The sequence below is a fragment of the Microtus oregoni genome, unplaced genomic scaffold (genome assembly GCF_018167655.1).
Source record: "Microtus oregoni isolate MIOR12 unplaced genomic scaffold, Mior012 000019F_ref0000042, whole genome shotgun sequence".
Taxonomy (NCBI): Eukaryota; Metazoa; Chordata; class Mammalia; order Rodentia; family Cricetidae; genus Microtus; species Microtus oregoni.
The window spans coordinates 4,702,302-4,724,127 of NW_024543078.1; the positions used below are offsets into that span (position 1 = coordinate 4,702,302).

At 54.7% G+C, this 21,826-nt stretch overlaps 1 protein-coding gene across 1 annotated transcript; it reads right to left on the reverse strand.

Annotated features, from left to right (window-relative positions):
* Positions 1 to 381: 381 nt before the first annotated feature.
* Gna15 (G protein subunit alpha 15) lies at positions 382 to 20,082 on the reverse strand. The gene is made up of 7 exons (XM_041669663.1): positions 19,755 to 20,082; positions 11,300 to 11,484; positions 9,006 to 9,160; positions 8,396 to 8,524; positions 6,161 to 6,290; positions 4,966 to 5,119; positions 382 to 1,322 (listed from the first exon to the last, which is right to left on the reverse strand). The coding sequence occupies exons 1-7, from the start codon at positions 19,897 to 19,899 to the stop codon at positions 1,096 to 1,098; spliced, it is 1,125 nt and encodes a 374-aa protein (XP_041525597.1). The 5' UTR covers positions 19,900 to 20,082; the 3' UTR covers positions 382 to 1,095.
* Between the last annotated feature and the right edge of the window lie 1,744 nt (positions 20,083 to 21,826).

Genomic DNA, 21,826 nt, shown 5'->3' on the forward strand with positions numbered 1-21,826 from the left:
TCCTCCTTCCTCGGTCGTCCCCACCCTGCGTGAGGCGGGGTGTCTCACGGAATTCGGAGCTGCCAGCTCCCGCTGTCCCCAGCTCCCCGGTGCATGGCTCCTAGGTGGATTCTGGGGATTTGAACTGTGGTCTCCGCACTTCAGCACTTTACCCACAGAGCCATCTACCTGGCCCCCCACCCCCAGCCTCTGGCCCAGATTTGAAGTTGTCTGGGTACGATGTCCCCTGCCTGGCTCACGGAAGGGACCTTGGGGATGCCAAGGATAAGAAAGCTGCTGCAGTCCTCCTGCCTCAGCCTCCCGACCGCGGCCGCTGGGGACAGTGTTTCTCTACTCCTCGTTTCTCGCTCTTTTGTTGTTAATTACATTTATTTCTTTGTGTGGGTGGATGTGTCCCCACCATGGACGCCGGCTTGGCTGGGGGACAGCTCTGCGCCTCCGTCCCTGTGTCCTTCGAGTGGGGTCGGGGACCTAACTCCGGTTGTCAGACTTGGCCGCAAGCGTCTTCTCCAGCTGAGGCATCTCGGACCCCAGTTTCCCCTTTCGTCAGAGGTCCTGGAGTGCGGTGGCGTTGAGTAGTGTCGTGAGCTGGGGTTTGGGGACGGAGGGCTTCTCACAGCTGTGGATAACGGTCTTTGGCTGGTGCCTACCTCAGTACAAGTCGGTAGACAGCAAGCAGAACTTCCGCTCTTCCCCCGCCCACTCCCTTACCCCAAGGCGAGGATCGTACGGGAGGACGTGGACAGGGACCCTGGGAAGTCACAGGCCCCCAGACTGGTTCTGTCTAATCTTGTTTGGTTTTGACACAGGGTATTTTTCCTAGGTAGCCCTGGCGGTCCTGGAACTCGCAGACATCCTCCTGCCTCCGCTTTCCGAGTGTTAGGGTTAACGGCCCGACTCCTGTCCTTCCTTAATAACTAGAAGGAGGGCGAGGGAAGGAACTGCAGACGTTTGGGGCCCGTACCCGAGTGGGGAGCAGCGACACTGGGAGCCCTCGCCCCGCAGTTTCCCGCGCGACCGCCAGGGGGCGCCCTGTCCCCACCACGACCGCGCCCTGAGGGACATCCCGGGTGGTAAACTGAGGCCCAGGGCTGGTCACAGTAGGTTGATCTCGTCCAGGTACCGGGCCAGCACTGAGTCCCGCACGTCCTTGAACACGCTGCGGACGCTCTGCGTGTCCGTGGCGCAGGTGAAGTGTGCAAAGAGACGGCGCGCACGGGACCCCTTTCTGCCACCATCGTGGGGCTCGGCGCAGCCCGCGTACACGCGCGCGTACATGTCCATGATGAAGCGCTTGGCGGCTTCTGCGTCACGCGGGGGACCTGCGGAGAGGAGTGGGGTCTGTTCATCTCCTGTGTGTGGCCCAGGCTGGCCCGGAACCCCCATGTGGCCCAGGCTGGTCCTGAACCTCCTATATGGCCCAGGCTGGCCCCAACCCTCAATGAGGCCTCAGGGTGGCCTCTAGGTCACTCAGTGGCCTTGGCTGGAACCTTCCCAGTGCTGGGATGATGGGCAAGCAGCCTCTGGCCGGGTTTGTACGCTGCTGGGGTGGGGGGATGAACCTGTGACCCCTCTGGGGGGTGGGGGAAGCCGGACCAGCTCTGCCAAAGATGGACAGGCGCCATCATTGCCATCCCAGCCAATGGGAATGAGGAGTAATTTGTAAGAGACTTGAGGCAGGGCAAAGGTGGGGTGGGCCTCCTGCACTCATGCTGGGCAAGTGTCCAGAGACCTGAAAGTCAGTCTCTGGGAAATGCAGGGGTCACATGGTGCGGGTGGGGGACGACTCCGGGTAAAAGCAGCGTGGGTTCGAATCCAGCTTGCAGGGCAGAGGAGATGGCTCTGTGAGGAAGACTGTCGAAGCCCAGCAACCAGGTAAGATGCCGAGTGTGACTGTGTGTGGAGCTCTGTGTATGTGGCCATGGGGACGGAGGCAAAAGGCCGCCTCCACGGTAGCTCTTTTCTGAGACAGGGTCTCCCCGAACTTGGCGCTCACCTATTGACCTTGGCCTTCTGCCCCGGGAGCCCCCGGGTCCTCCCATCACCTAGCTATTTATGTTGCTGGGGATTTGAACTCGGGCCCTCACGCTCGCCCATAACCTGCTGAGCCAGGAAACTGTCTCTCCAGGCTCAGTTTTCCATGCTCTGTTTCCCCCTGACAAACAGGGTTTCTCTGTGTAGCCCTGGTTATCCTGGAGCTCGTTCTGCAGACCAGGCTGGCCTTGAACTCAGAGATCCTCCTGCCTCGGGTTTAAAGGTGTGCACCACCACTGCCCTGCTGGGGTCTTCCACTTGCTAGACAAGCACCCTGCCATCGAGCTAAATCCTCAGGCTATTTCAGTCTAAGCAAATAACTGAAAAAATTGTCACAGAAAGCAAAGCCCAGAGAAATGCCAGCGGTGAATAGGTTTCAGGAATCTGTGTGTGGTGTGTGAATGAGACCGGTCCCAGCTGGTGAACTGTTCCAGGAGGATGAGACTGTCCTTTGTTGGAGGAAGCGTGTCCTTGTTGTAGGAGGCGTGTCTTCCTTGGAGGAGGTGTGTCCTTGGAGGAGGCGTGTCCTCATTGGAGGAGGCGTGGCCATTTGTAGGAGGCGTGACCAAGTTGGAGAAGGTGTGTCACTGGTTTTGAGAGTTCAGAAGCCCCCTCAGTCTCATTCACTCTGTACCTGCTGCCTATAGATTGGGGTGTAAAGCTCTCGGTTTCCGCTCCAGCATCATGCCTGTCTGTTTCCCGGCATGATCGTGGACAAACGCTCCGGAAGTGTCAACAAGCCAGTGATACAAAGCTTCCTTTATAAGAGTTGCCATGGTCATTGTGTCTCTTCACGGAGAAAGAAAGGTGACTAAGACGGTCTATGCTGAAAAGTCTTCAAATCACCCGCGTTCTTCCAGACTCTCTCGGCCTTGGGACTTCTCAGTTAAGATGGGGCTGGAGGGGCTGGAGAGTGACCAGAATTTCACGTCTGTCCCCCACTCAGCCACTCAACCTTGAGGAATATGACAGCATGGCGGGAGTGACAGAGCCAGTGGTCAAATCCTGGCCCAACAGTTCACCGAGGTTGGATTTGAGTGACCTTTGACCTGGTGTCAAGCATGGATGCCCCCTGGACCATGACTGAGAGAGGGTTGAGGTAATGGGTCCCCAGAACCTTATCTGCTCGGCATTGGACCCACTCGATTCAGAGTGGGTGTTCCATGCTTGCCAATTTCAGCTCCCGTGTCTCCTAAGCTGGCAGGGAACTCACTTCTGTTGGTATAGGGCCCTGGGAACAGGAAGCTAGGGAGCCTCCAGACAGCAGGAACTGCCTCCTACCGTCCTCCACAGTTAGGGTTAGGTATAGCAGCTTCCTCTCTTGAACCTAGGCTTGGCCAATCAACTGTGACGTGACATAGATATCCCTGGGGCTTGATCAAGAAAGACAGCCTCCCCCTGGGCAAACATCTGGCCACCCAGAATCAGGTGGGCAGTGAGGGGGAGGGGAGTGGAGGTGGGAAGGCTGACTCCCCAGTGCACACAGCCCAAGACTCCTTGGGGGCTCTCTGATCCCAGCCATGAGGCAGTGAACACAAATTTACCTAGCTCAGCTCTTCCCAAATCTCTAACCATTAGGCTGAGTGGGGTGGTGAACACTCAGGAGGCAGAGGTGGGCATCAGAGGTACAGACCAGCCTGGTCTATAGAGGTGAAGGCCAGCCAGAGCTACACAGTGAGTCCCTGTCTCCAAAGAGAAAGAGAGAAAGAAAGCCAAATTCCTGGCCCGAATATCTTGAGTAAGGCAGACGCTTGGGCAGTTTCTCCCAACAAAGCAGATCCTTCCAGCTCTAAGTTCCCTACTCTCCAAACACCCATCCCTCCAGGACGGTCCGAGGGAGGGTAGTCAGCACTAGTTCCCACCCTGCAGCTTTGGGCATGCCTTGCTAGGTAGAAGGTGAGTTTCCAATACTGTTTACGTGCGTCATGTATATCTGATTAATATGCATCCTAATGAAGACGGTGGTGGCACACGCCTGTAGTCCCAGCACTCCAGAGGCAGAGGCAGGGAGATCTCTGAATTCGAGGAGAGCCAGGGTTACAGAGAGAAACCTTGTCTCAGGAAACAAAAGAAAAAGAAAAAAGAAAAATTACACAAATAAGAAACATATTGGATATTACTGAAAGAGGGTTGACGGACCACATGAAAACCATAGCACAGGACAGAGGTGGGGATCAGCAGTACAGCCCTTGCCTAGAATCCCCAGTGAGGGACAGGGGTGTGGTCAGGGTGGAGCCCCGCCTAGAATCCCCAGTGAGGGACTGGGGCGTGGTTAGGGTGGAGTCCCGCCTAGAATCCCCAGTGAGGGACTGGGGCGTGGTCAGGACAGAGCCCCGCCTAATCCCCAGTGAGGGGGTGAAGTCACTGACTACCATGTCCCCATCTGCATGAAAACAAATAGTTCTTTTTTTTTTTCTTGTTTTCCAGGCTGGCCTCAAACTCACAAAGATCTGCCTGCCTCTGCCTCCTGAGTGCTGGGATTAAGGGCATGTGCCATCACTGCCAACCTTAGAAATAGATTTTTATAAAACCTCTCATTTGCCAGGTGGTGGTGGTACACACCTTTAATCCCAGCACTGGGGGGGGGGCAGAGGCAGGCGGATCTCTGTGAGTACGGGGCCAGCCTGGTCTACAAGAGCTAGTTCCAGTACAGGCTCCAAAGCTACAGAGAAACCCTGTTTCAAAAAACAAAACAAAAACAAACAAACAAAAGGAGCCCCTGTCATTCGTCTGCTAAGGGTCACCTGACTCTCCATTCCACAGAGGGAGAAACTGAAGCTCAAGAACTACCAGAAGCAGCTTAGCTGGGAACCTGTGTCCCTTTTCTCTTTGAAACTTCTTGTGACTCCGGATAAGGGCCCAGCCTTGGGTCTCCCCGCAGAGCTGCTTGGGGTGTGTGTGAAGGGTGTAGCATCTTCTAGGACAACTCACCCTGGAAGCTGGGAAAATATGTGGCCAGGTGCGAGGTGTGGATCTTCTCCTCCAGGATGTCTGTCTTATTGAGGAAGAGGATGACCGAGGTGCTCTTGAACCAGGGCAGCTCTAGAATAGTGCTGAAGAGTGCCAGGCTCTCCTTCATGCGGTTCTGTGGGAACAGAGGCAGGCAGTGGCCCCAGTAGGACGCCCTCACCCACCGGGCAATGGGCTGGACCTAAGTACCCTGTTGCCTCACATTCTGAGTTGAGGGCACCCTTCCCAAAGTGACATCTGATTGGGCCGCTAGCGTGTGAAAACACCCGAGAAGGTCTTCTTGGGTGTGACTGGTCAAGGGGAAGAAGCCACATGTCACCAGAGAGACATTGAATTCAATGACAGGTGTCCTCACGTAGGGAACTCTGTCTGAAAATGGAAGCACACAGGAAGCTGAGCTCCTGAGCCAAGGATACCAGACACTGGGAGGAACTGGGTCTGGAAGGGTGGCAGCCCTTTCCACACCATGATCTCATGCTCCCTTCTCCCAGAACTAGATAAGAACCGGATGTCTGCATTTTAGGCCACCTGAGCCGCTCTGCTTGATGACAGTGGCCACAGGACCTTGGTGTATCCTGTGTGGCTGTTGTAGAAGCCAAGGCCCATTAATTCAACATTAAGGGGGCTGAGATGGGAGGACTGGGAGGAGTGTGAGCAAAGTCTGTGTGTGCGTGCGTGTGTGTATGTGCATGCGAGCGAGAGAGAGAGAGAGAGAGAGAGAGAGAGAGAGAGAGGAGAGAGAGATGGGGAAGGCAGAGGGAGGGGTACATCAAGCCATCCTTACAATGGGGGACATTGAACCATTCTCCCAGAAGATGGTTTCCATGTCAAGCCACACAGGGAACATCCAGCAACAGGACTGGGGTCTACAGTGACCCACAGAGGTTATGTCGCCTCATGTGACTTAGGGTGTAATGCCATCTGGCCACAGCTGCCCATCCTTGCATAGGTGTGGCAGTGGGTACTTCTGGCAGGGTCAGCAGAGGTTGAGAGACCTGTGTGTGCTGAGATAGCTTTGGGGACCAGGACCCACAATGCACCAGCACAAAAGGTGGGGGGTTAAGGGACTCCTGCTCAGTCTTCCTGTGGGGCTTCCCGCTCAAATGGGGGGCTTGACCCCCAAAGACACCGTGCCTGTAAGGACAGCTCCCCTCACCTCCTGATCATTCTCCTCCAAGCACTGGTCATACTCGCTCAAGGAGGCCAGGTAGATGAGAGCTATGACGTTCTCAAAACAGTGGATCCATTTCTTACGTTCTGACTTCTGGCCACCAACATCCACGATGCTAAAGAGAAACAAAGAGACCCCACTATCAAAAGGTCGTGTGTCCCAGTCCCTGCTCACCAGATCACAGGACAGACGACAGTGTGGCCTGCTGTATGCCTGTCACACTATGCTCATGAAGCTGAGGCAGGAGGATTGCTGTAAGTGTGAGGGTGGCCTACAGAGTGAGTCTAAGGCCAGCCTGAACTACAGAATGAGGTCCACCCCATATAGATAGATAGAATAGAAAGCTCAGGCCTAGGGAGTCAGCCCCATGGCTAAAGCACTTGTTAGGCAAGCAATGGGTGTGATTTTGGATTTCCAGCGTGCATCTGTAATCACCAATGGGGAGGGAGGCTGAGAGAGGAGGATGCTGGGACTGGATGAGAAGCTGAGCTTTAGGCTCTATGGGAGACCCTGTCTACCAAGATAAGGTGAGAATGAGTGGAGAAACCTGACCCTGACCTCTAGCCTCACACACACGCATGTGCACACACACACACACACACACACACACACACACACACGGAAATTGCAGAAGGTTCTTCCTTGGAATCGGCCTGCGTGTTCTCTATGACACAAGGACCAACACCAGGTACTTGGCGGCAGGAGGGATGGCTCAGCGGTTAGCACACTGGCTGTCCCTGCAGAGGACCTGGGTTTGTTTCCCATCACCCGCAGGGCAGTGGCAGCTCACAACTGGAGTCTGTGGTACCCCCTTTTGGCCTCTGTCGATTCTGCACTCACGCGCAGAATTCCTGCTGGCCTCCACATGCACACATAATTAAAAATGTGATTTATCGGTACTAGCAATGTGTGAGACAGAAGAATCTTGAGTTGTGGGTTCAAGGAATGACACTGTCTGTCTGTGAACCTGGACTCTGCTTGTAGCACAGGCGCCGGCCGAAGGCTGTGGCTCTGGTAACACCTCCTCAGACTCGGTTTTCGCAGCAGGAGAATGGGCCACCATATCCTCTGCTGATTCCAGAATGGCGGTGACTCCTCGGTAGCTCAAGGAGGGCACACCCACAACAGAAGCGGGGACCGTCACCCCTTCCTGTGGCTTCTCAGAAACTGGGTCACTGATGTGGATCTGACTGTCACCTCCCCAAGCAGTAGATACTACTCAGAGTGTAGATAGCAGACATACTACGACACTAAAGGAGCCCTCAGAGAAAGGGGAGCACAGAGGGGGAAACGGAGGCGGCTCAGCACTTAGAATTGACAGGGTTCCTTCATCTACAAATCTGAAATTTCAGTCACACGTCTCAAAGACCCACAATCACCTTTCCAGAATAAGTAGTGTCCCTCAAAAGTGGCACACCCCAGCACTGAGGAGGCAGAACAGAAGGAGGTCTGAGCTTGAGACTAGCCTGAAAATACAGAGAGGACCTGTCTCTAAACACACACAGACACATACGTACACACATTCTCACAGAAACACACACACACTCATACACATGCACATATGCATTCTCACACACAGAGACACGGACAGACACACAACTGGGGACATACAGACAGATAGCAACAAACTTCTGATATCAGTTCCCTAAACTGCACCCCAGGTCACTGGGAACCACCAGATCATTTGTGAGTTTTTATGCCAGACTAAGAGAGCTGGATCATCCCTCAAAGAAAGACCACAAGTTAGCTCTGGTTCCCATGTCTTGCTAAACTGGGCATCATCCCTCAGCAATCACAGAACTTCCATCCACCCACCCTCCCATCCATCCATCCATCCATCCATCCCTCCACCCACCCACCCTCCCATCCATCCATCCATCCATCCACCCATCCACCCACCATCCCATCCATCCACCCACCCTCCCATCCATCCATCCACCCACCATCCATCCACCCACCATCCATCCACCCACCCTCCCATCCATCCATCCAGCCAGCCAGCCAGCCAGCCACCATCCCATCCACCATCCCATCCATCCATCCATCCACCCACCATCCCATCCATCCACCCATCCACCCACCCACTCACCCATTCTCCCATCCCTCCATCCACCATCCACCCATCCATCTATCCATCCATTCATCCCTCAAGGCGCCAGCTTCTTTGTTCCTCCCACACAAGGCCCCACCCCCAAAGCCAGGCCTCTGCTGGGTGCTCACCGCAACTTGGTTTTCTGCACAGAGAAGCAATATTCATTGATGCCTGTGGTGGGCATGCGACTGCGCAGCACGTCCTGCGCGGTCGGGATGTAGCTGTCCTCGGAGATGCGCTCCAGACGTGACAGGTAGCTGTGGAGGTAGACCCGTGAGACGGAGCCTTGCCATAGGCAGCTGACGCTAAGACGCAGCTGGGGCAGGAGACCCTTGAAAGCCTCAGCTGGGGTTCCCTCCATTAACACCTTGGATGTCACATGCTCCCTAAGGCTCCGGGAGGACACGGAGCCTACTTGGGGGTCAGACATCTGCGCTGGCCATTCCTTGGAAAGTTCAGAGTGCTGAGCGGAGTCGGACGGCTGCCACTCACCCCCTCTCTAATCTCTCCCCTCCGTGGACCCACCCACCCTGGCCCCTTCCCACTCTGGTTACACATCCTGAGACTCTACCCCAAGCCCGGGCACCCCCTCGCCGATCCCTTCCCTCCCTGGCCTGTCCCTTCCGCGACCACACCCCACGCCACGCTCCCGTGGCCCCTCCCGCGCAGCTACACCCTCTACGGCCCCTCCCAGTTCTCTGACCCCACAACCCCTCCGCCCACAGGCCCCAGACTCACTACATTGCAGAGTCCAGCAGGTGGAATTCACGCCTGCGCTCGTAGCAGGTGCGGATGCCCGCATCGCGCCACAGGTACTGCATGGCCACTGCGTATGGCTTCCCAAAAGTAGTCACTTTGTAGGGGTCCTGGGTCATCACCAGGTTGGCGTGCTGCTGTGGAGGGACAGGTGAGAGGTTCGGGCAGCCTGTGACAGCTGTAGGCCCCAAACCCATAAAACATATCCCCTCTCCCACTTTTCCACCTTCGTGCCGGTGACGCATCCCTTCGTCCACTGGCCCACACAAGGAGAGGCAGCAATACTGAAGTTCTTTCCGTTCTTCCGTGTCCCTACACCAGTGCCCCTCCTCCAGGAATGCCTACCCCAGAGCTCTGCTGCCCCACGCCGGGCTACTCCAAGGATTAGTCTGACCCAAGATGGGCCAGGGGAGTCAGAGGACAGCAGGACCCCTGTGAAGTGAGACACTGCAATTGTCGCCATTGTGCCGAGGCACAGAGAAAAGCATGGGTCCCCAGGATAGGCAGGCAGGCACCACCAGCCCCCTCCGCTGGGCCCTGCTGTCCCTTCTCAAGCCCCAGAAGCCTCTGTTCGCTCCCCCAGACACTGGCTTGTTCACACCCTCACAATGCACACTGCACACTTGAGCCTGTGTTCACACTCACGGATTCACACGCAGATACGTGCATTTGCCTGCACTGTGCATGTGGACACGATGTCATGTCTGTGATGTGTGAACAAGGCCCGAGGCCCTTTTTCTCCTGTTGGGTAGAGGGACCCTGAAGGAAAGTCCCATGTGCCTCCTCTGCAGGGCCCAAGTCCCCACCTTCCAGGGTGGGAGAATGGGGGTGAGGGGGTGAGGGGATCATCCGGGCTGGGCCTATGAACTGTTTCTCCCGCCGTGGAGGGAAAAGGGTCACAAGCCCTCGCCTGAGTCCCCAGTCACTCCCTGGCACCTGGCGTATGCAACGCTGCCTTAGATGTGACCAAGTTTAGAAGAGACTGAAGTCTAGGGGCTGAGGACCTAGGAGAGGGGCCCTATCCCTGCTGGGTAAGGCTTTCTTGGGCCTGTTGAAGGAGGGCCCCCACAATCCCTTTAACTCCTCAGTATGCTCTGTAAGGTGACCCAGGAAACTGTTTCCAAGTGAACTCTCACGCTGGGTGCCCCTGTCCTTGGCACCTTAGGACAGGGAGGGAGTTGTTCACGTTGCCACCTGGCGGTGTGTGGGGGAAATTTTAAGTCATGGTCACGAGGCTGTCATTGGGCTGGGGAGCTTGTGGGCGAACCTGGGTGGTGAGCAGGAATGGTGAGAAATGGCTCTTTCCCCGAGGGCCTGTCAGAAAGGTTGTAGCTGCCTGTGAGGTGTACCATGTACCCCCAGAATTTACATGGTGAAGCTGGGATCCCAGAGCCCCGGCATGCCATGGAGAGGGAGCCCTGAAAGTGATGTCATCACGGCCTAAGAGTCTGGAGAGTTGACCCAGCACAAACATGACCTGAAATCCATCCCAGAATCTGTGGAAGAAGCCAGGCCTGGCAGCGTGTGCTGGTGACCCCAGTGCCTCCAACCTCCAACAGGGCCTGTACATATACCCATTAAAAACAACGGAACCGAACCGAGCTGGGAAATGGCGCACACCTTTAATCCCAGCACCCGGGAGGCAGAGGCAGGGGGAGCTCTGTGAGTTCAAGGCCAGCCTGGTCTACAGAGCTACCAAGGGTACAAAGAGAAGCGGTCTCAACACCTCCTCCCTTACCTCCCAAATCAAAGAAGTGGAGAGGAACTGAAGGACTCACTGAGGTCACCCTCTGGCTTGCACAATGTCTGCACACACATATGGCCACCCCACACACGGGTGCACAAAAATTTTTTAAAAAATCAATAAAAATGGGGGTGTCGCTGACACATTGTGAAGCCACAAAGTGCCCAGCCATTCTACACCAGCCAACAAATAGATCAGATTCAGGGGTGGAACTGCAGCTTCGTGTTGTTGGTTCCCAGCACCTCTCTGAGCAGTTCATAACTAACTCCAGCCCAGAAAGCCAGCGCCCTCTTCTGGCCTCTGCGAGAACCACACTCATATGCACAGACACATAATTAAAACTAGATACTAAAAAAAAAAATCAAAACAAAACAAAAAAAAACACAAATAAATCAACTGCCTTAGTAAACTCATTTCGGCATCAAGGTGGACATGACCAAACTGTTCTTTGGACGTTCCTGGGATGCCAGGTCAGGAAATTCTTTTCATCTGCCTCTGAAAATGTCCCACAGCCCGGGGTCTTTGTGCTCACCTTGCTGTCAGGCCTGCTGTAGGGGATCTGTAGCCGGTCCATGGCGTCGATCATGGCCTGCATGGAGACGAAGATGTTCTGGTAGACGAGCGGCCGGAAGGCCCTGCGGTCGTCCTCTGAGTAGCCAGCACCATGGATGATGCGCATCTGCTTGATGAAGGTGCTCTTCCCGCTCTCCCCAGGTCCTGGGGACAACGAGCATGCTCAGAGGTAAGGGCCCACGGAGCCCACAGCGCCTATGGCACCCACACGGCATCCAGCTTTCCCATGGTACCCACACGGTGCCCACATGGAGTTCGTGGCGCCCACACGCGCCCACGTGAAGCCCACACGGAGTCCACTGTGCCTACATGGAGCCTGCAGCGTCCATACGGAGTCTACGGCGCCCACACGGTGCTCATGCCGCCGGAAGCTACTCAGTGTGGACCAGCGTCTTAGTTATTCTTAGTTACTCTTCAGACACCGGGCAAAGCCTCGGTGGTGGCAGGAGCGGAGGTGCCTGCCTACATCCCACCCAGTGACACCCCCAGTCTGTGGGGTCTTCACCCTCAGTTTACCTTCATCTACACAACACCCCGCCCCCAGGCACGGTCCTTACACTTGGGGGTTGGCTTGTCTCCTAGGTGACTCCGCACCAGCCAAGCTGACCATCAGCATGAAGCAGAATGTGTTGCTGTCCTAGTTCGGGTTCCTATTGTGATAGACGCCATGACCAAAAAGCAAGCTGGGGCCCAGCAGAGGTGGCGCACACCTTCAATCCCGAACTCAGGAGGCAGAGACAGGCGGACCTCTGTGAGCTCGAGGCCGGCCTGGTCTACATATCACGTCATACCTCCCTATTCACAGTGTTGTTTGGGCTGAGTTCCGCACTGGATGGAACACAGTGACTCACTCAGGTGAGCATACTCCTGGCTACCAATAAAGTTTTATCAGAACCCGGGCCACAGATTCGCGTTTGTGCTGAAAGGGCAGAGATAACCAGACTTCATAAAGCATCCTGCCAGCAGGGAGGGGGGAGGGGGGAGGGGGAGGCTTCCACCCTACCCAACCTCAGCCAGGTCCAGCGGCTGTGGAATCACTCAGCTGTGTTTATAAGAGTCTGCTTTTGCTACATCCATTTCAGGAAGAGCGACATTTTATTTTTTTGGTTTTTCGAGACAGGGTTTCTCTGTGGCTTTGGAGCCTGTCCTGGAACTAGCTCTTGTAGACCAGGTTGGTCTCGAACTCACAGAGATCCGCCTGCCTCTGCCTCCCGAGTGCTGGGATTAAAGGCGTGCGCCACCACCGCCCGGCAAGAGCGACATTTTAGAACAATTCTTTTCTGCTCAGTTAGTTTTGGTTTTTCATGGCAGGGCTTTTTTGTGTCGCTCTGACTGTCCTAAAACTCGCTCTGTGGACCAGGCTGGCCTTGAACTCACGGAGATCCGCCTGCCTCTGCCTCCAGAGTGCTGGGATCAAAGGCGTGCGCCCTTTTCAGATTTATTTATTTTATTTTATGTGTATGGGTGTGTTCCCTGCATGTGTGTCTGTGCACCAAGTGTGTGCAATGCCTGCACTATTCCAGGAGGGCATTAGGACTTCGGGAATTGGAGTTGCAGACAGTTGTGAGCCACTAAGTGAGAAGTGGATGCTGGGACTTCAACCTGGGTCTTCTGCAAGAGCAGTCAGTGCTGGTAACTGCTGAGTCATCTCTCCAGCACCGTGTGTGTGTGTGTGTGTGTGTGTGTGTGTGTGTGAGAGAGAGAGAGAGAGAGAGAGAGAGACAGAGAGAGACAGAGAGAGAGAGAGAGAGACAGAGAGAGACAGAGAGAGAGAGAGAGAGCATGTGCATTCTGGGTAGCCAGTTCTGGTGATCACAATCCTCCTGCCTCACTCAGCTCTGCAAGCGCTGGGGTGATAGGCATGCACCACCATGTCCAGAAGGAAGATAAACTTCAGTGAGTGAACAGAAAACACGTGGCCGGGGTCAGGGCAGTCACAGGTGAAGCCTTGGCTCTCCTGATTAGTCCATAATGATTGTATTAAAATCTTCCCTTTGGTGTCTAGACACAGACCTCACCTCCCTGCTGTCTCAGTGAGCCTCCGAGGCGGTGCCCACCTTCTTATCTACAAAAGGGCCCAAACCGCTGGGGGAGTCGGAACCAAGAGGTTGGCCCCAACTTGTCACCTGTCCATCCCCTGGACATTGTCCACAGCTTTTCCAAGGAAGGGAAGTGGGGACCAACTGCAAGAGACTCCCCAGGATGAGGGTCAGGGGCTCACGCAGGAGGAAGTGGGAAAAGTTACAAGAACAGAAACAGGAACAAGGCTGGCACCGCAGGCCCAGGGCTCACCTGCCCTGCATGTGGCTCTGGGTTCCATTCCCAACACTGCGTAAACCTGGCACGGAGGCCACGCCTATTGTTCCAGCACTCATAGATGGGGGCAGGCGAGGAGAGCTCAGGACCACCTTCTGTGATGCAGTGAGTTTAAGCCCACCCTGGATTACACGAGACACCGACTAAGAAAAAGAAAGTGGCCGGGGAGGGGCCGAATGTGACTGGGTCTGTGTAGACCTGCTAAGGATAGGAGGCTCAGCGGAAGAGGAGGTGGCCAGTGCCTCTGTCTGCAGATCTGAGGGTCATGTGGACGACTCGGGCAGAGACATGGCTCCTCTCTGAGATTCAAGTTTCCCAAGGTGTTCAGTCTATTAGACAGATGAGTCAAGAAAATCTGTTGTTGTTTTTTTTTTTTTTTTGCTTTTTTCGAGACAGGGTTTCTCTGTGGTTTTGGAGCCTGTCCTGGAACTAGCTCTTGTAGACCAGGCTGGTCTCGAACTCACAGAGATCCGCCTGCCTCTGCCTCCCGAGTGCTGGGATTAAAGGCGTGCGCCACCACCTTGCTTTCTTTTTTTAAAATTATTTTTTTCTTTTATTTTACATCCTGACCATGGTTTCCTCTCCTTCTCTCCCTCGTCTCCTCTGGTTCCCTCCCCACTGTCTCTCCTCTTCCCCAATCCACTCCTCCTCGGTTTCTCTTCAGAAAGAGGCAGGCCTCCCCTGGGTGTCAACAAAGCAAGGCCTGTTCCAGCTGAGGTGGGACTAAGATCACCTCTTTTTATTTAGGTTGGGCAAGGCAACACAGTTTGGAAAATAGGTTCCCAAAAGAGGACTTTTGTGTTGTTGTTGTTGTTTTGTTTCTAATGTCTGGGTATTTATCTGCATGTCTGTCTGTACCATGTGTGGTCAATTCCTGAAGGAGCCAAGAGTTGGAGTCAGAAATTCTGGAGCTGGAGAGACGGGTTGTCACCATGTGGGTGGTGGGATCAAACCTGGGTCCTCTGCAGGAGCAGCCAGTGCTCTAACCTCTGAGCCGTCTCCCCGGCCCCCTGCCCCATCTGCTCTATTTATTTTTTTATTTGTCATGAGGCAGGAGGATCTCTGTGAGTTTGAGGCCAGCCTGGTCTACAGAGTGAATTCCACGACAACCAGGGGCTGTTACAGACAAACCCTGTCTAGAAAAGAAAGAAAGAGAGAGAGAGAGAGAGAGAGAGAGACAGAGACAGAGACAGAGACAGAGAGAGAGAACAGAAAAAGACTGAGGTACTTTTCACTTTTCTCAAGACACTATGAACACAGCACATGCTACTGGCATGTTCTTTGCACAATGACAAACTCTATGCTATGTGACTAAATTTTACCTCGATAAAAATAAATTTTGTTGGCCAGGCAGTGTCGGTTTAGAACCTTTAACCCCAGCACTCAGGAGGCAGAGGCAGAGGCAGGCGGATCTCTGCGAGTTCGAGGCCAGCCTGGGCTACAGAGTGAGTTCCAGGACAGGCTCCAAAGCTACGCAGAGAAACCCTGTCTTGAAAAACAAAAACAAAAACAAAAAACACAAATCAATTAAAACAACAGAGCAGGACCAGCTTTGTGGGGCACACTCTTACTCCTAGCAGTCTGGGAGTTAGACTCAAATACAGGGGATTTGGTTTAGTTGCAGGTCAGCCAGAGCTGCCCAGTGGCCACAATAATCACAATAGTAGGACCGGGTGCTTTCTCGGTGAATCATTTGTTGTTCAGTCGCCCCGATGCTGGGGAGGCAGAGACGGGGGTGAAGTGGGGACGGGAATCCTGGGACTGTGGACTGGTACCGAGGGAATCCATGAGGCTCCAGGTTCAGTGAAGACTGAAGTAGACTGTGGCCTCCACGCCCAGGACGGAAGCACCCATGAGTCCCCCACACCAGGGCTCAGGAGCAGCTGGTGGCATGTCACTGTTGAAGCTCTGAGCACACGGAGGCAGATGCGGTTCTGGGACACGATTGTGGCTGCTCATCTCTTTCCAGAGTCCTCCATAGCGGGTTGTGGCTGTGGCCAGACTACTCAACCCAGATAGGAAGTATCTGCGCCCTCCTGGAGTTGGCAGGAGGAAGTGGAACTGGGCTGGGGACAGCAATGTGGGGGTAGTCGTGTCAAATGTGGGTGGCAGGAGACCCAGCATCAACTCACACCTAGGAAATGGGACTCCTGGGGAACACAGCTACACCTCGGGGTACGGCTCAGATAAGCTGCAGACCCCTCCCCATGCCTGTCTCCTTAGTCATCATTGTAATCGAGGTTCTTCAGTCCTTGACAGAACCTCATGAGGTCCACAAGACTGAGACTGTAGGCTGTGTGGTTTCAGGTAAGTTGCTTCACTTCTCTGAACTTGCTCAGCAAAGGTGACTTCTTGCCTTAATTCTAACTTTATGCTCTTGGTCACATGCTAGCTGCCTCATTCTTGGCACAGACATGCCCCTCTCCACCCCTAGCCAGCTTCCTCAAAATCTCTGCCCACTCCAGGAAAGCAATCATATGTTTTTGGCTTCAATTCCTGTTTTCAAACAGGACTGAGAAGCAACCACCAAGTAGATGGGATGGAGAAGATCTGCAGCACAGATCTCTGAAACCATATCAAAAATCTCTAGGTTCGGGGGCTGGAGAGATGGCTCAGCGGTTAAGAGCATTGCCTGCTCTTCCAAAGGTCCTGAGTTCAATTCCCAGCAACCACATGGTGGCTCACAACCATCTGTAATGAGGTGAGGTCTGGTGCCCTCTTCTGGCCTGCAGACATACACACAGACAGAACATTGTATACATAATAAATAAATATTAAAAAAAAAATCTCTAGGTTCATCCGCCACTGGGAGAAGGAAGCCAGGGATGCAAAGAGATGAACAATGGTTGCAGTGTGTCCTTAACAGACTGTCGGGGCAGTCTGGTGCATGCCTTTAATCCCAGCACGTGGGAGGCAGAGGGAGGTGGATCTCTGTGAGTTCGAGGCCAGCCTGGTCTACAAGAGCTAGTTCCAGGAGAGGCTCCAAAGTCACAGAGAAACCCTGTCTCAGAAAGTAAAGAAAAAAGGGGGCTGGAGAGATGGCTCAGTGGTTAAGAGCATTGTCTGCTCTTCCAAAGGTCCTGAGTTCCGTTCCCAGCAACCACATGGTGGCTCACAACTATCTGTAATGAGATCTGGTGCCCTCTTCTGGCCTGCAGGCAGACACAATACTGTATCCATATAAATAAATAAATATTTTTTAAAAAAGTAAAAAAATAAAATAAAATAAACCAAACAACAACAACAACAAAAAAAACCAACTGTCAGGGAAAGGATGGGGAGGACTAGGGGGATTCTGTCTTGAAAATGGACTCATCTACCCACATGCCCATCCACCTGTCCACCCGCTGTCCACCCACCGTCCACCCACCCATTCACCCGTCCACCTGTCCACCCATCCACCCACCCACCCACCCGTCCATCCACCCACCCACCCACCCGTCCACCCATCCATCCACCCGTCCACCCATCCATCCATTCATCCGTCCATCCATCCATCCACCCACCCACCCGTCCACCCATCCACCCATCCATCCACCCATCCATCCACCCGTCTACCCATCCATCCACCCGTCCACCCATCCATCCACCCGTCCACCCATCCACCCACCCGTCCACCCATCCATCCATCCGTCCATCCATCCATCCACCCACCCACCCGTCCACCCATCCACCCATCCATCCACCCATCCACCCATCCATCCACCCGTCTACCCATCCATCCACCCGTCCACCCATCCATCCACCCGTCCACCCATCCACCCATCCATCCACCCGTCCACCCATCCATCCACCCGTCCACCCACCCACCCACCCGTCCATCCATCCACCCATCCATCCATCCATCCATCCATCCATCCATCCATCCGTCCATCCATCCATCCACCCGTCCACCCATCCACCCACCCGTCCACCTACCCATCCATCCATCCACCCATCCATCCACCCACCCACCCGTCCACCCACCCACCCACCCGTCCACCCATCCATCCATCCATCCATCCATCCGTCCACCCGTCCACCCACCCACCCGTCCACCCATCCGTCCACCCGTCCACCCATCCATCCATCCATCCACCCATCCATCCATCCATCCATCCACCCACCCACCCGTCCACCCATCCATCCACCCGTCCACCCATCCTTCGCTGTGTGTTTACTGAGCTCCACCTGTATGTGGACTCACTGTGATGTGCACTGGGAACGCAGGAGTGAGGAAGACAGACTCAGGCCCCACTCTTTTGTTGTCTACCGCGTAGTTAGAGATACAATCAGTCAAACTAGTAGAGGACTTTGAATACATATCTGAATAATAAGAACGAAGGAGAGTGGCAGGGCTGTCTAAGAAGCCTGTTGTTCAGACTCTCATGGAGCCGAGAACCCAGCCACACACTGTCCAGGGTCCAGAGCCTGAGAGCTCACATGAAGCTAGCGCAAAGGCCCCGCGGTGGAGCCAGTGAAGCTGAGACAGCCCAGAAATACTGCTGAAGTGACAAGCCACAGGCTGGATCAAGGGAGACCAAGAAAGAGAAGCGACCAATACGAGGCAGATTCAGTCAACAACAATGCAAACCCTGACTCAGGAAGAACGGATCAGGCAATGTGGTGTTCTTAATGTTCTCCGTCTCCCTTTCCAGTACTGGAGGAAAGGATCCAAGTGTTCCCCCAAAAAATTCTAGGCGGGGCTCCACCCTGACCACGCCCCCAGCCCCTCACTGGGGATTCTAGGCGGGGCTCCCCTGACCACGCCCCCAGCCCCTCACTGGGGATTCTAGGCGGGGCTCCACCCCTGAACAGTGCAATACAGAATACATTCCTAAGACGTTTCAGGCACGTAATGGGGAGAGTTGTGTCATGGAATGTGGAAATCAGGGGTCTATTTGGAGGAGTCTGTTTTCTCCTCCGTCTGTGTAGTCCAGACTTTGAACACAGGTTTCACCAAGCCCCTCTCCCTTCTGAGCCCTCTCACCTTCCTCAAGAAACCACATCTTTTTTATTCAGAGCCTTCTGGGCTCAGATGGATCCTTAGCAAAGTGACGGAACATTTAAAGACGAGACAGGGTGTCAGGATGACCAAGTGGTGTAAGCCAAGAGCCAAAGGTCATTCTCTGTGTGGAGCCAGGAAGCAAAGCCTGCGTGGAACCTGATGAGGGGATCTGCAGGGGCTCCTGTCTGAGGGCTGAAGTGCTGTAGTGTGCTTGGTGACCACCGGCATTACTTAAAGGAAGGAGAATTCCCTTTTAGAAACGGGAACTCAGCGGCACTCATTGGGAACAGACCGTTTCATCTGCTATGGATATTGTCTTGTTCTTCGCTGATGATATTATTATTATTATTTAGACTGTGTCTCGTTATTTAGCTCAGGGTGGCTTTGAACTCATGGCTGTCTTGGTGTTTCAGCCAACCAAGTGCCAGGATCACAGTTGTGTACCACCATGTCTGGCTTTTTTATTTTTCAAAACAGGGTGTCATGTAGCCCAGGCTAGCCTCAAACTCCTCTATCGCTCCCCCGGTCCTCTCGCCCCCACCTCCTGAGAGCTGGGTGGCAGATGTGCATGTCCCACAGCTGACTCCTGTGGCCCTGGGATGGAAACCAGGGTCTCCCCAAGGCTCGGGGACTGTGCTGTGAGTTGAGCCCCAGGCCCTGCTCTGCCCCTCCCTGTTTTTATTGATTTCTGAGACCGTGTTGCACTCGGCCCAGGCTGACCCCTAATTCACAATCCTCCTGCCTTAGCATCTTGAGTACCAGGGTGATAGGCACAAAGCCGTTTGGACAGTTGGTGAATGAATGAATGAACCACCCCGTCAGTCACCGATACTCATCAGCCCAGAACCAAGCACCTTGGAGCCCTGGCTCAGGCAGCTGGAGAAAGAGGCTGGCCCCTCCCTAGGCCAGGCTGGCCTGCAGCTCACCTTCATTCCCTTCCTTTGACACTCGCGGGAGCAGCGCCTACCGGGGCCACCTCCCCACAGCCCAGTGCCGCTCAGCTTTGGCGCCTTGCTCTTTCCATCTAGAAAACGGGTCTGCTAGAGAGCTAGCGAGCGAGCCCTGCCCGCGGTGCCGAGCCTCTCTCATCCCCTGTGCCTCCCTCACTCACCCAGCAGCAGGAGTTTCAGTTCCCCGCGTTCCTGTTTTTTCTGTTCCAACAAAATCTTGTTGATCTCTTGGTCGATTCTGGCAGCTGTCTTCTCCTCGTCAGTCAGACACCAGGGACAGCAGCCCCTGGTCAGGGACCGGGCCATGGCGAGCCACTCACCAGCCACCAGGTGACATTGCTCCTCGGGGCCCACACAGTCGCAGAGGGTGGAGTGGACGTGGGAGTCACTCCAGGGACCCCCGATGTCTTTGCCTAGGGCCCGTGGGAGCCCCGGCAAGGCCTGTGAGAGGCCTGGGTGCAGGGAGCAGGGCGGGGACCTGGGTGCCGGCTCCCGCCCCCTCCAACCTGCCCAGACCTGGCCCTGCCCGCCCGACAGGTCGGTGGCAGAGGCTCTGGCGGATGCAGAGGGAGGGGTGGCCGCCGCCCGCAGAGCCCAGGCCTCCTTCCTCCTTCCCAAGGAGGGTGGCCTCGCCCCCCCCCCCCCCCCCCCCCCCCCCCCGAGCCTCTGACGCTGCTGGCCCCAGCCGGCCCCCTCCTCTGGGCCCCAGTAGGAAGCGACCAGAGGGCACAGCTATTGCTCAGGGCTGATTTCGGAACCTGAGGCCGAGGGAAGTTTTGTGTTTCCGTGTCTGCCTGGGCTGCGGCTCACACACACACACCATTTTTATAGTTAAAGAAACTGAGGCACCGAGTGAAGGCAAGGCTTGTCCCGGAAGAGAGGGAGAGACAGAATAGTTCATGCCTGTCTCTTGGGTCCTGGGGAGATGAATGAATGAGAGAGGGGCTGATGTTCGCATCTATGGAGCACCTACTGTTTACCAGAAAGGCTTTCATTTTGCTCCACATGGCACAAAACAGAACACTTTTGTAAACTTGGGGGTGACAGCAAGATGTTTCAGGGGTGAGGGAGCTTGCACCCCCAGCCTGACCTGAGTCACCCCTGGGGCTCAGTCCATGGGAGGGGAGAACGGATTCTGCAGGGTGCCCTTTGACCTTCCACCTAAAACCAAAACCAAACAAAATAATAAAACTCTCAGGGTGTCACAGACATGACAAATTCTAGGACAAAAGTGAAGTGGAGAGGTTGAAGGGCTGGGGGGTGGCTTTAAGCAGGGTTTCAGGAGAGGGTCACAGTGAAGGTGACATTAACAGACAGAGTTGAGTCCCTGGACTGGGTCCCTCAAACCCCAGACTCCTGGAACTAAAACTTCTAGGCCATTCTGATTCGGACACACACCCAATCCGCAGCACGGAGATCCTTGAGTTGCTGCTATTGAAGCATTGGTGAGGTTCAGAGAGGTGTGTGACACCCCCAGAACACACAGGAACACCCCAGGTCTGCGGCAGGCGGTTGACAGGCCCACGCCTGCCCCACGCCAGCTGACTTTCGGTTGACTGTTGAGTCAAACTGTGGCAGATGGGAAGTTTGATAGGGGCTGGGCTGGGTCACTGAGGCCAGTGGGAGCTGTCCTGCCCACTGACGGCTGGGACTTGCTCTGGGGATGGGGGTGGGGGAACGTGAGCGGAGTGTCAGAAAGAGCCTGGTCTTGCAGAGACCAGAGAGACAGTCCCCTGCCTGGCCCTTTGGGTACTAGACACTGGGCCCTCAGGACATTCCAATACCTTCTGTGGCTCCCACTGTCACCCTCTGTGGAGGTTCCTGCAGGTGGATCCTGCGACTTCCGGGCCAGCCTGTGCTACACAGCAAGAGCCTGTCTCAGATTTTTGTGGGATTAGCTGACAAACTGTAGTCAGTCAGTTCCCTGTACCTCTGTGGAAACACTGTAGATATCAACGGGGGTGTATTCTTTGTTTCTTTCTGAAGTAATAGGCTTTTTTCTTTTTTTTTTTTCTTTCTTTTTTTTTTTTTTCGAGACAGGGTTTCTCCGTAGCTTTTGGTTCCTGTCCTGGAACTAGCTCTTGTAGACCAGGCTGGCCTCGAACTCACAGAGATCCGCCTGCCTCTGCCTCCCGAGTGCTGGGATTAAAGGCGTGCGCCACCACCGCCCGGCTAGGCTTTTTCTTAAATTTTAAAATTACATTTGTTTACTTGCTGTGTGTGATTTTATATG

Coding starts and splice junctions, on each gene's coding strand:
- Gna15 (XM_041669663.1), bottom strand. CDS start 19,899: ATGGCCCGGTCCCTGACCAGGGGCTGCTGTCCCTGGTGTCTGACTGAC. Junction 6,291..8,395: donor GTGCAGAAAACCAAGTTGCG/GTGAGCACCCAG, acceptor GTTTCTCTTTAG/CATCGTGGATGTTGGTGGCC. Junction 5,120..6,160: donor TGGAGGAGAATGATCAGGAG/GTGAGGGGAGCT, acceptor CTGTTCCCACAG/AACCGCATGAAGGAGAGCCT.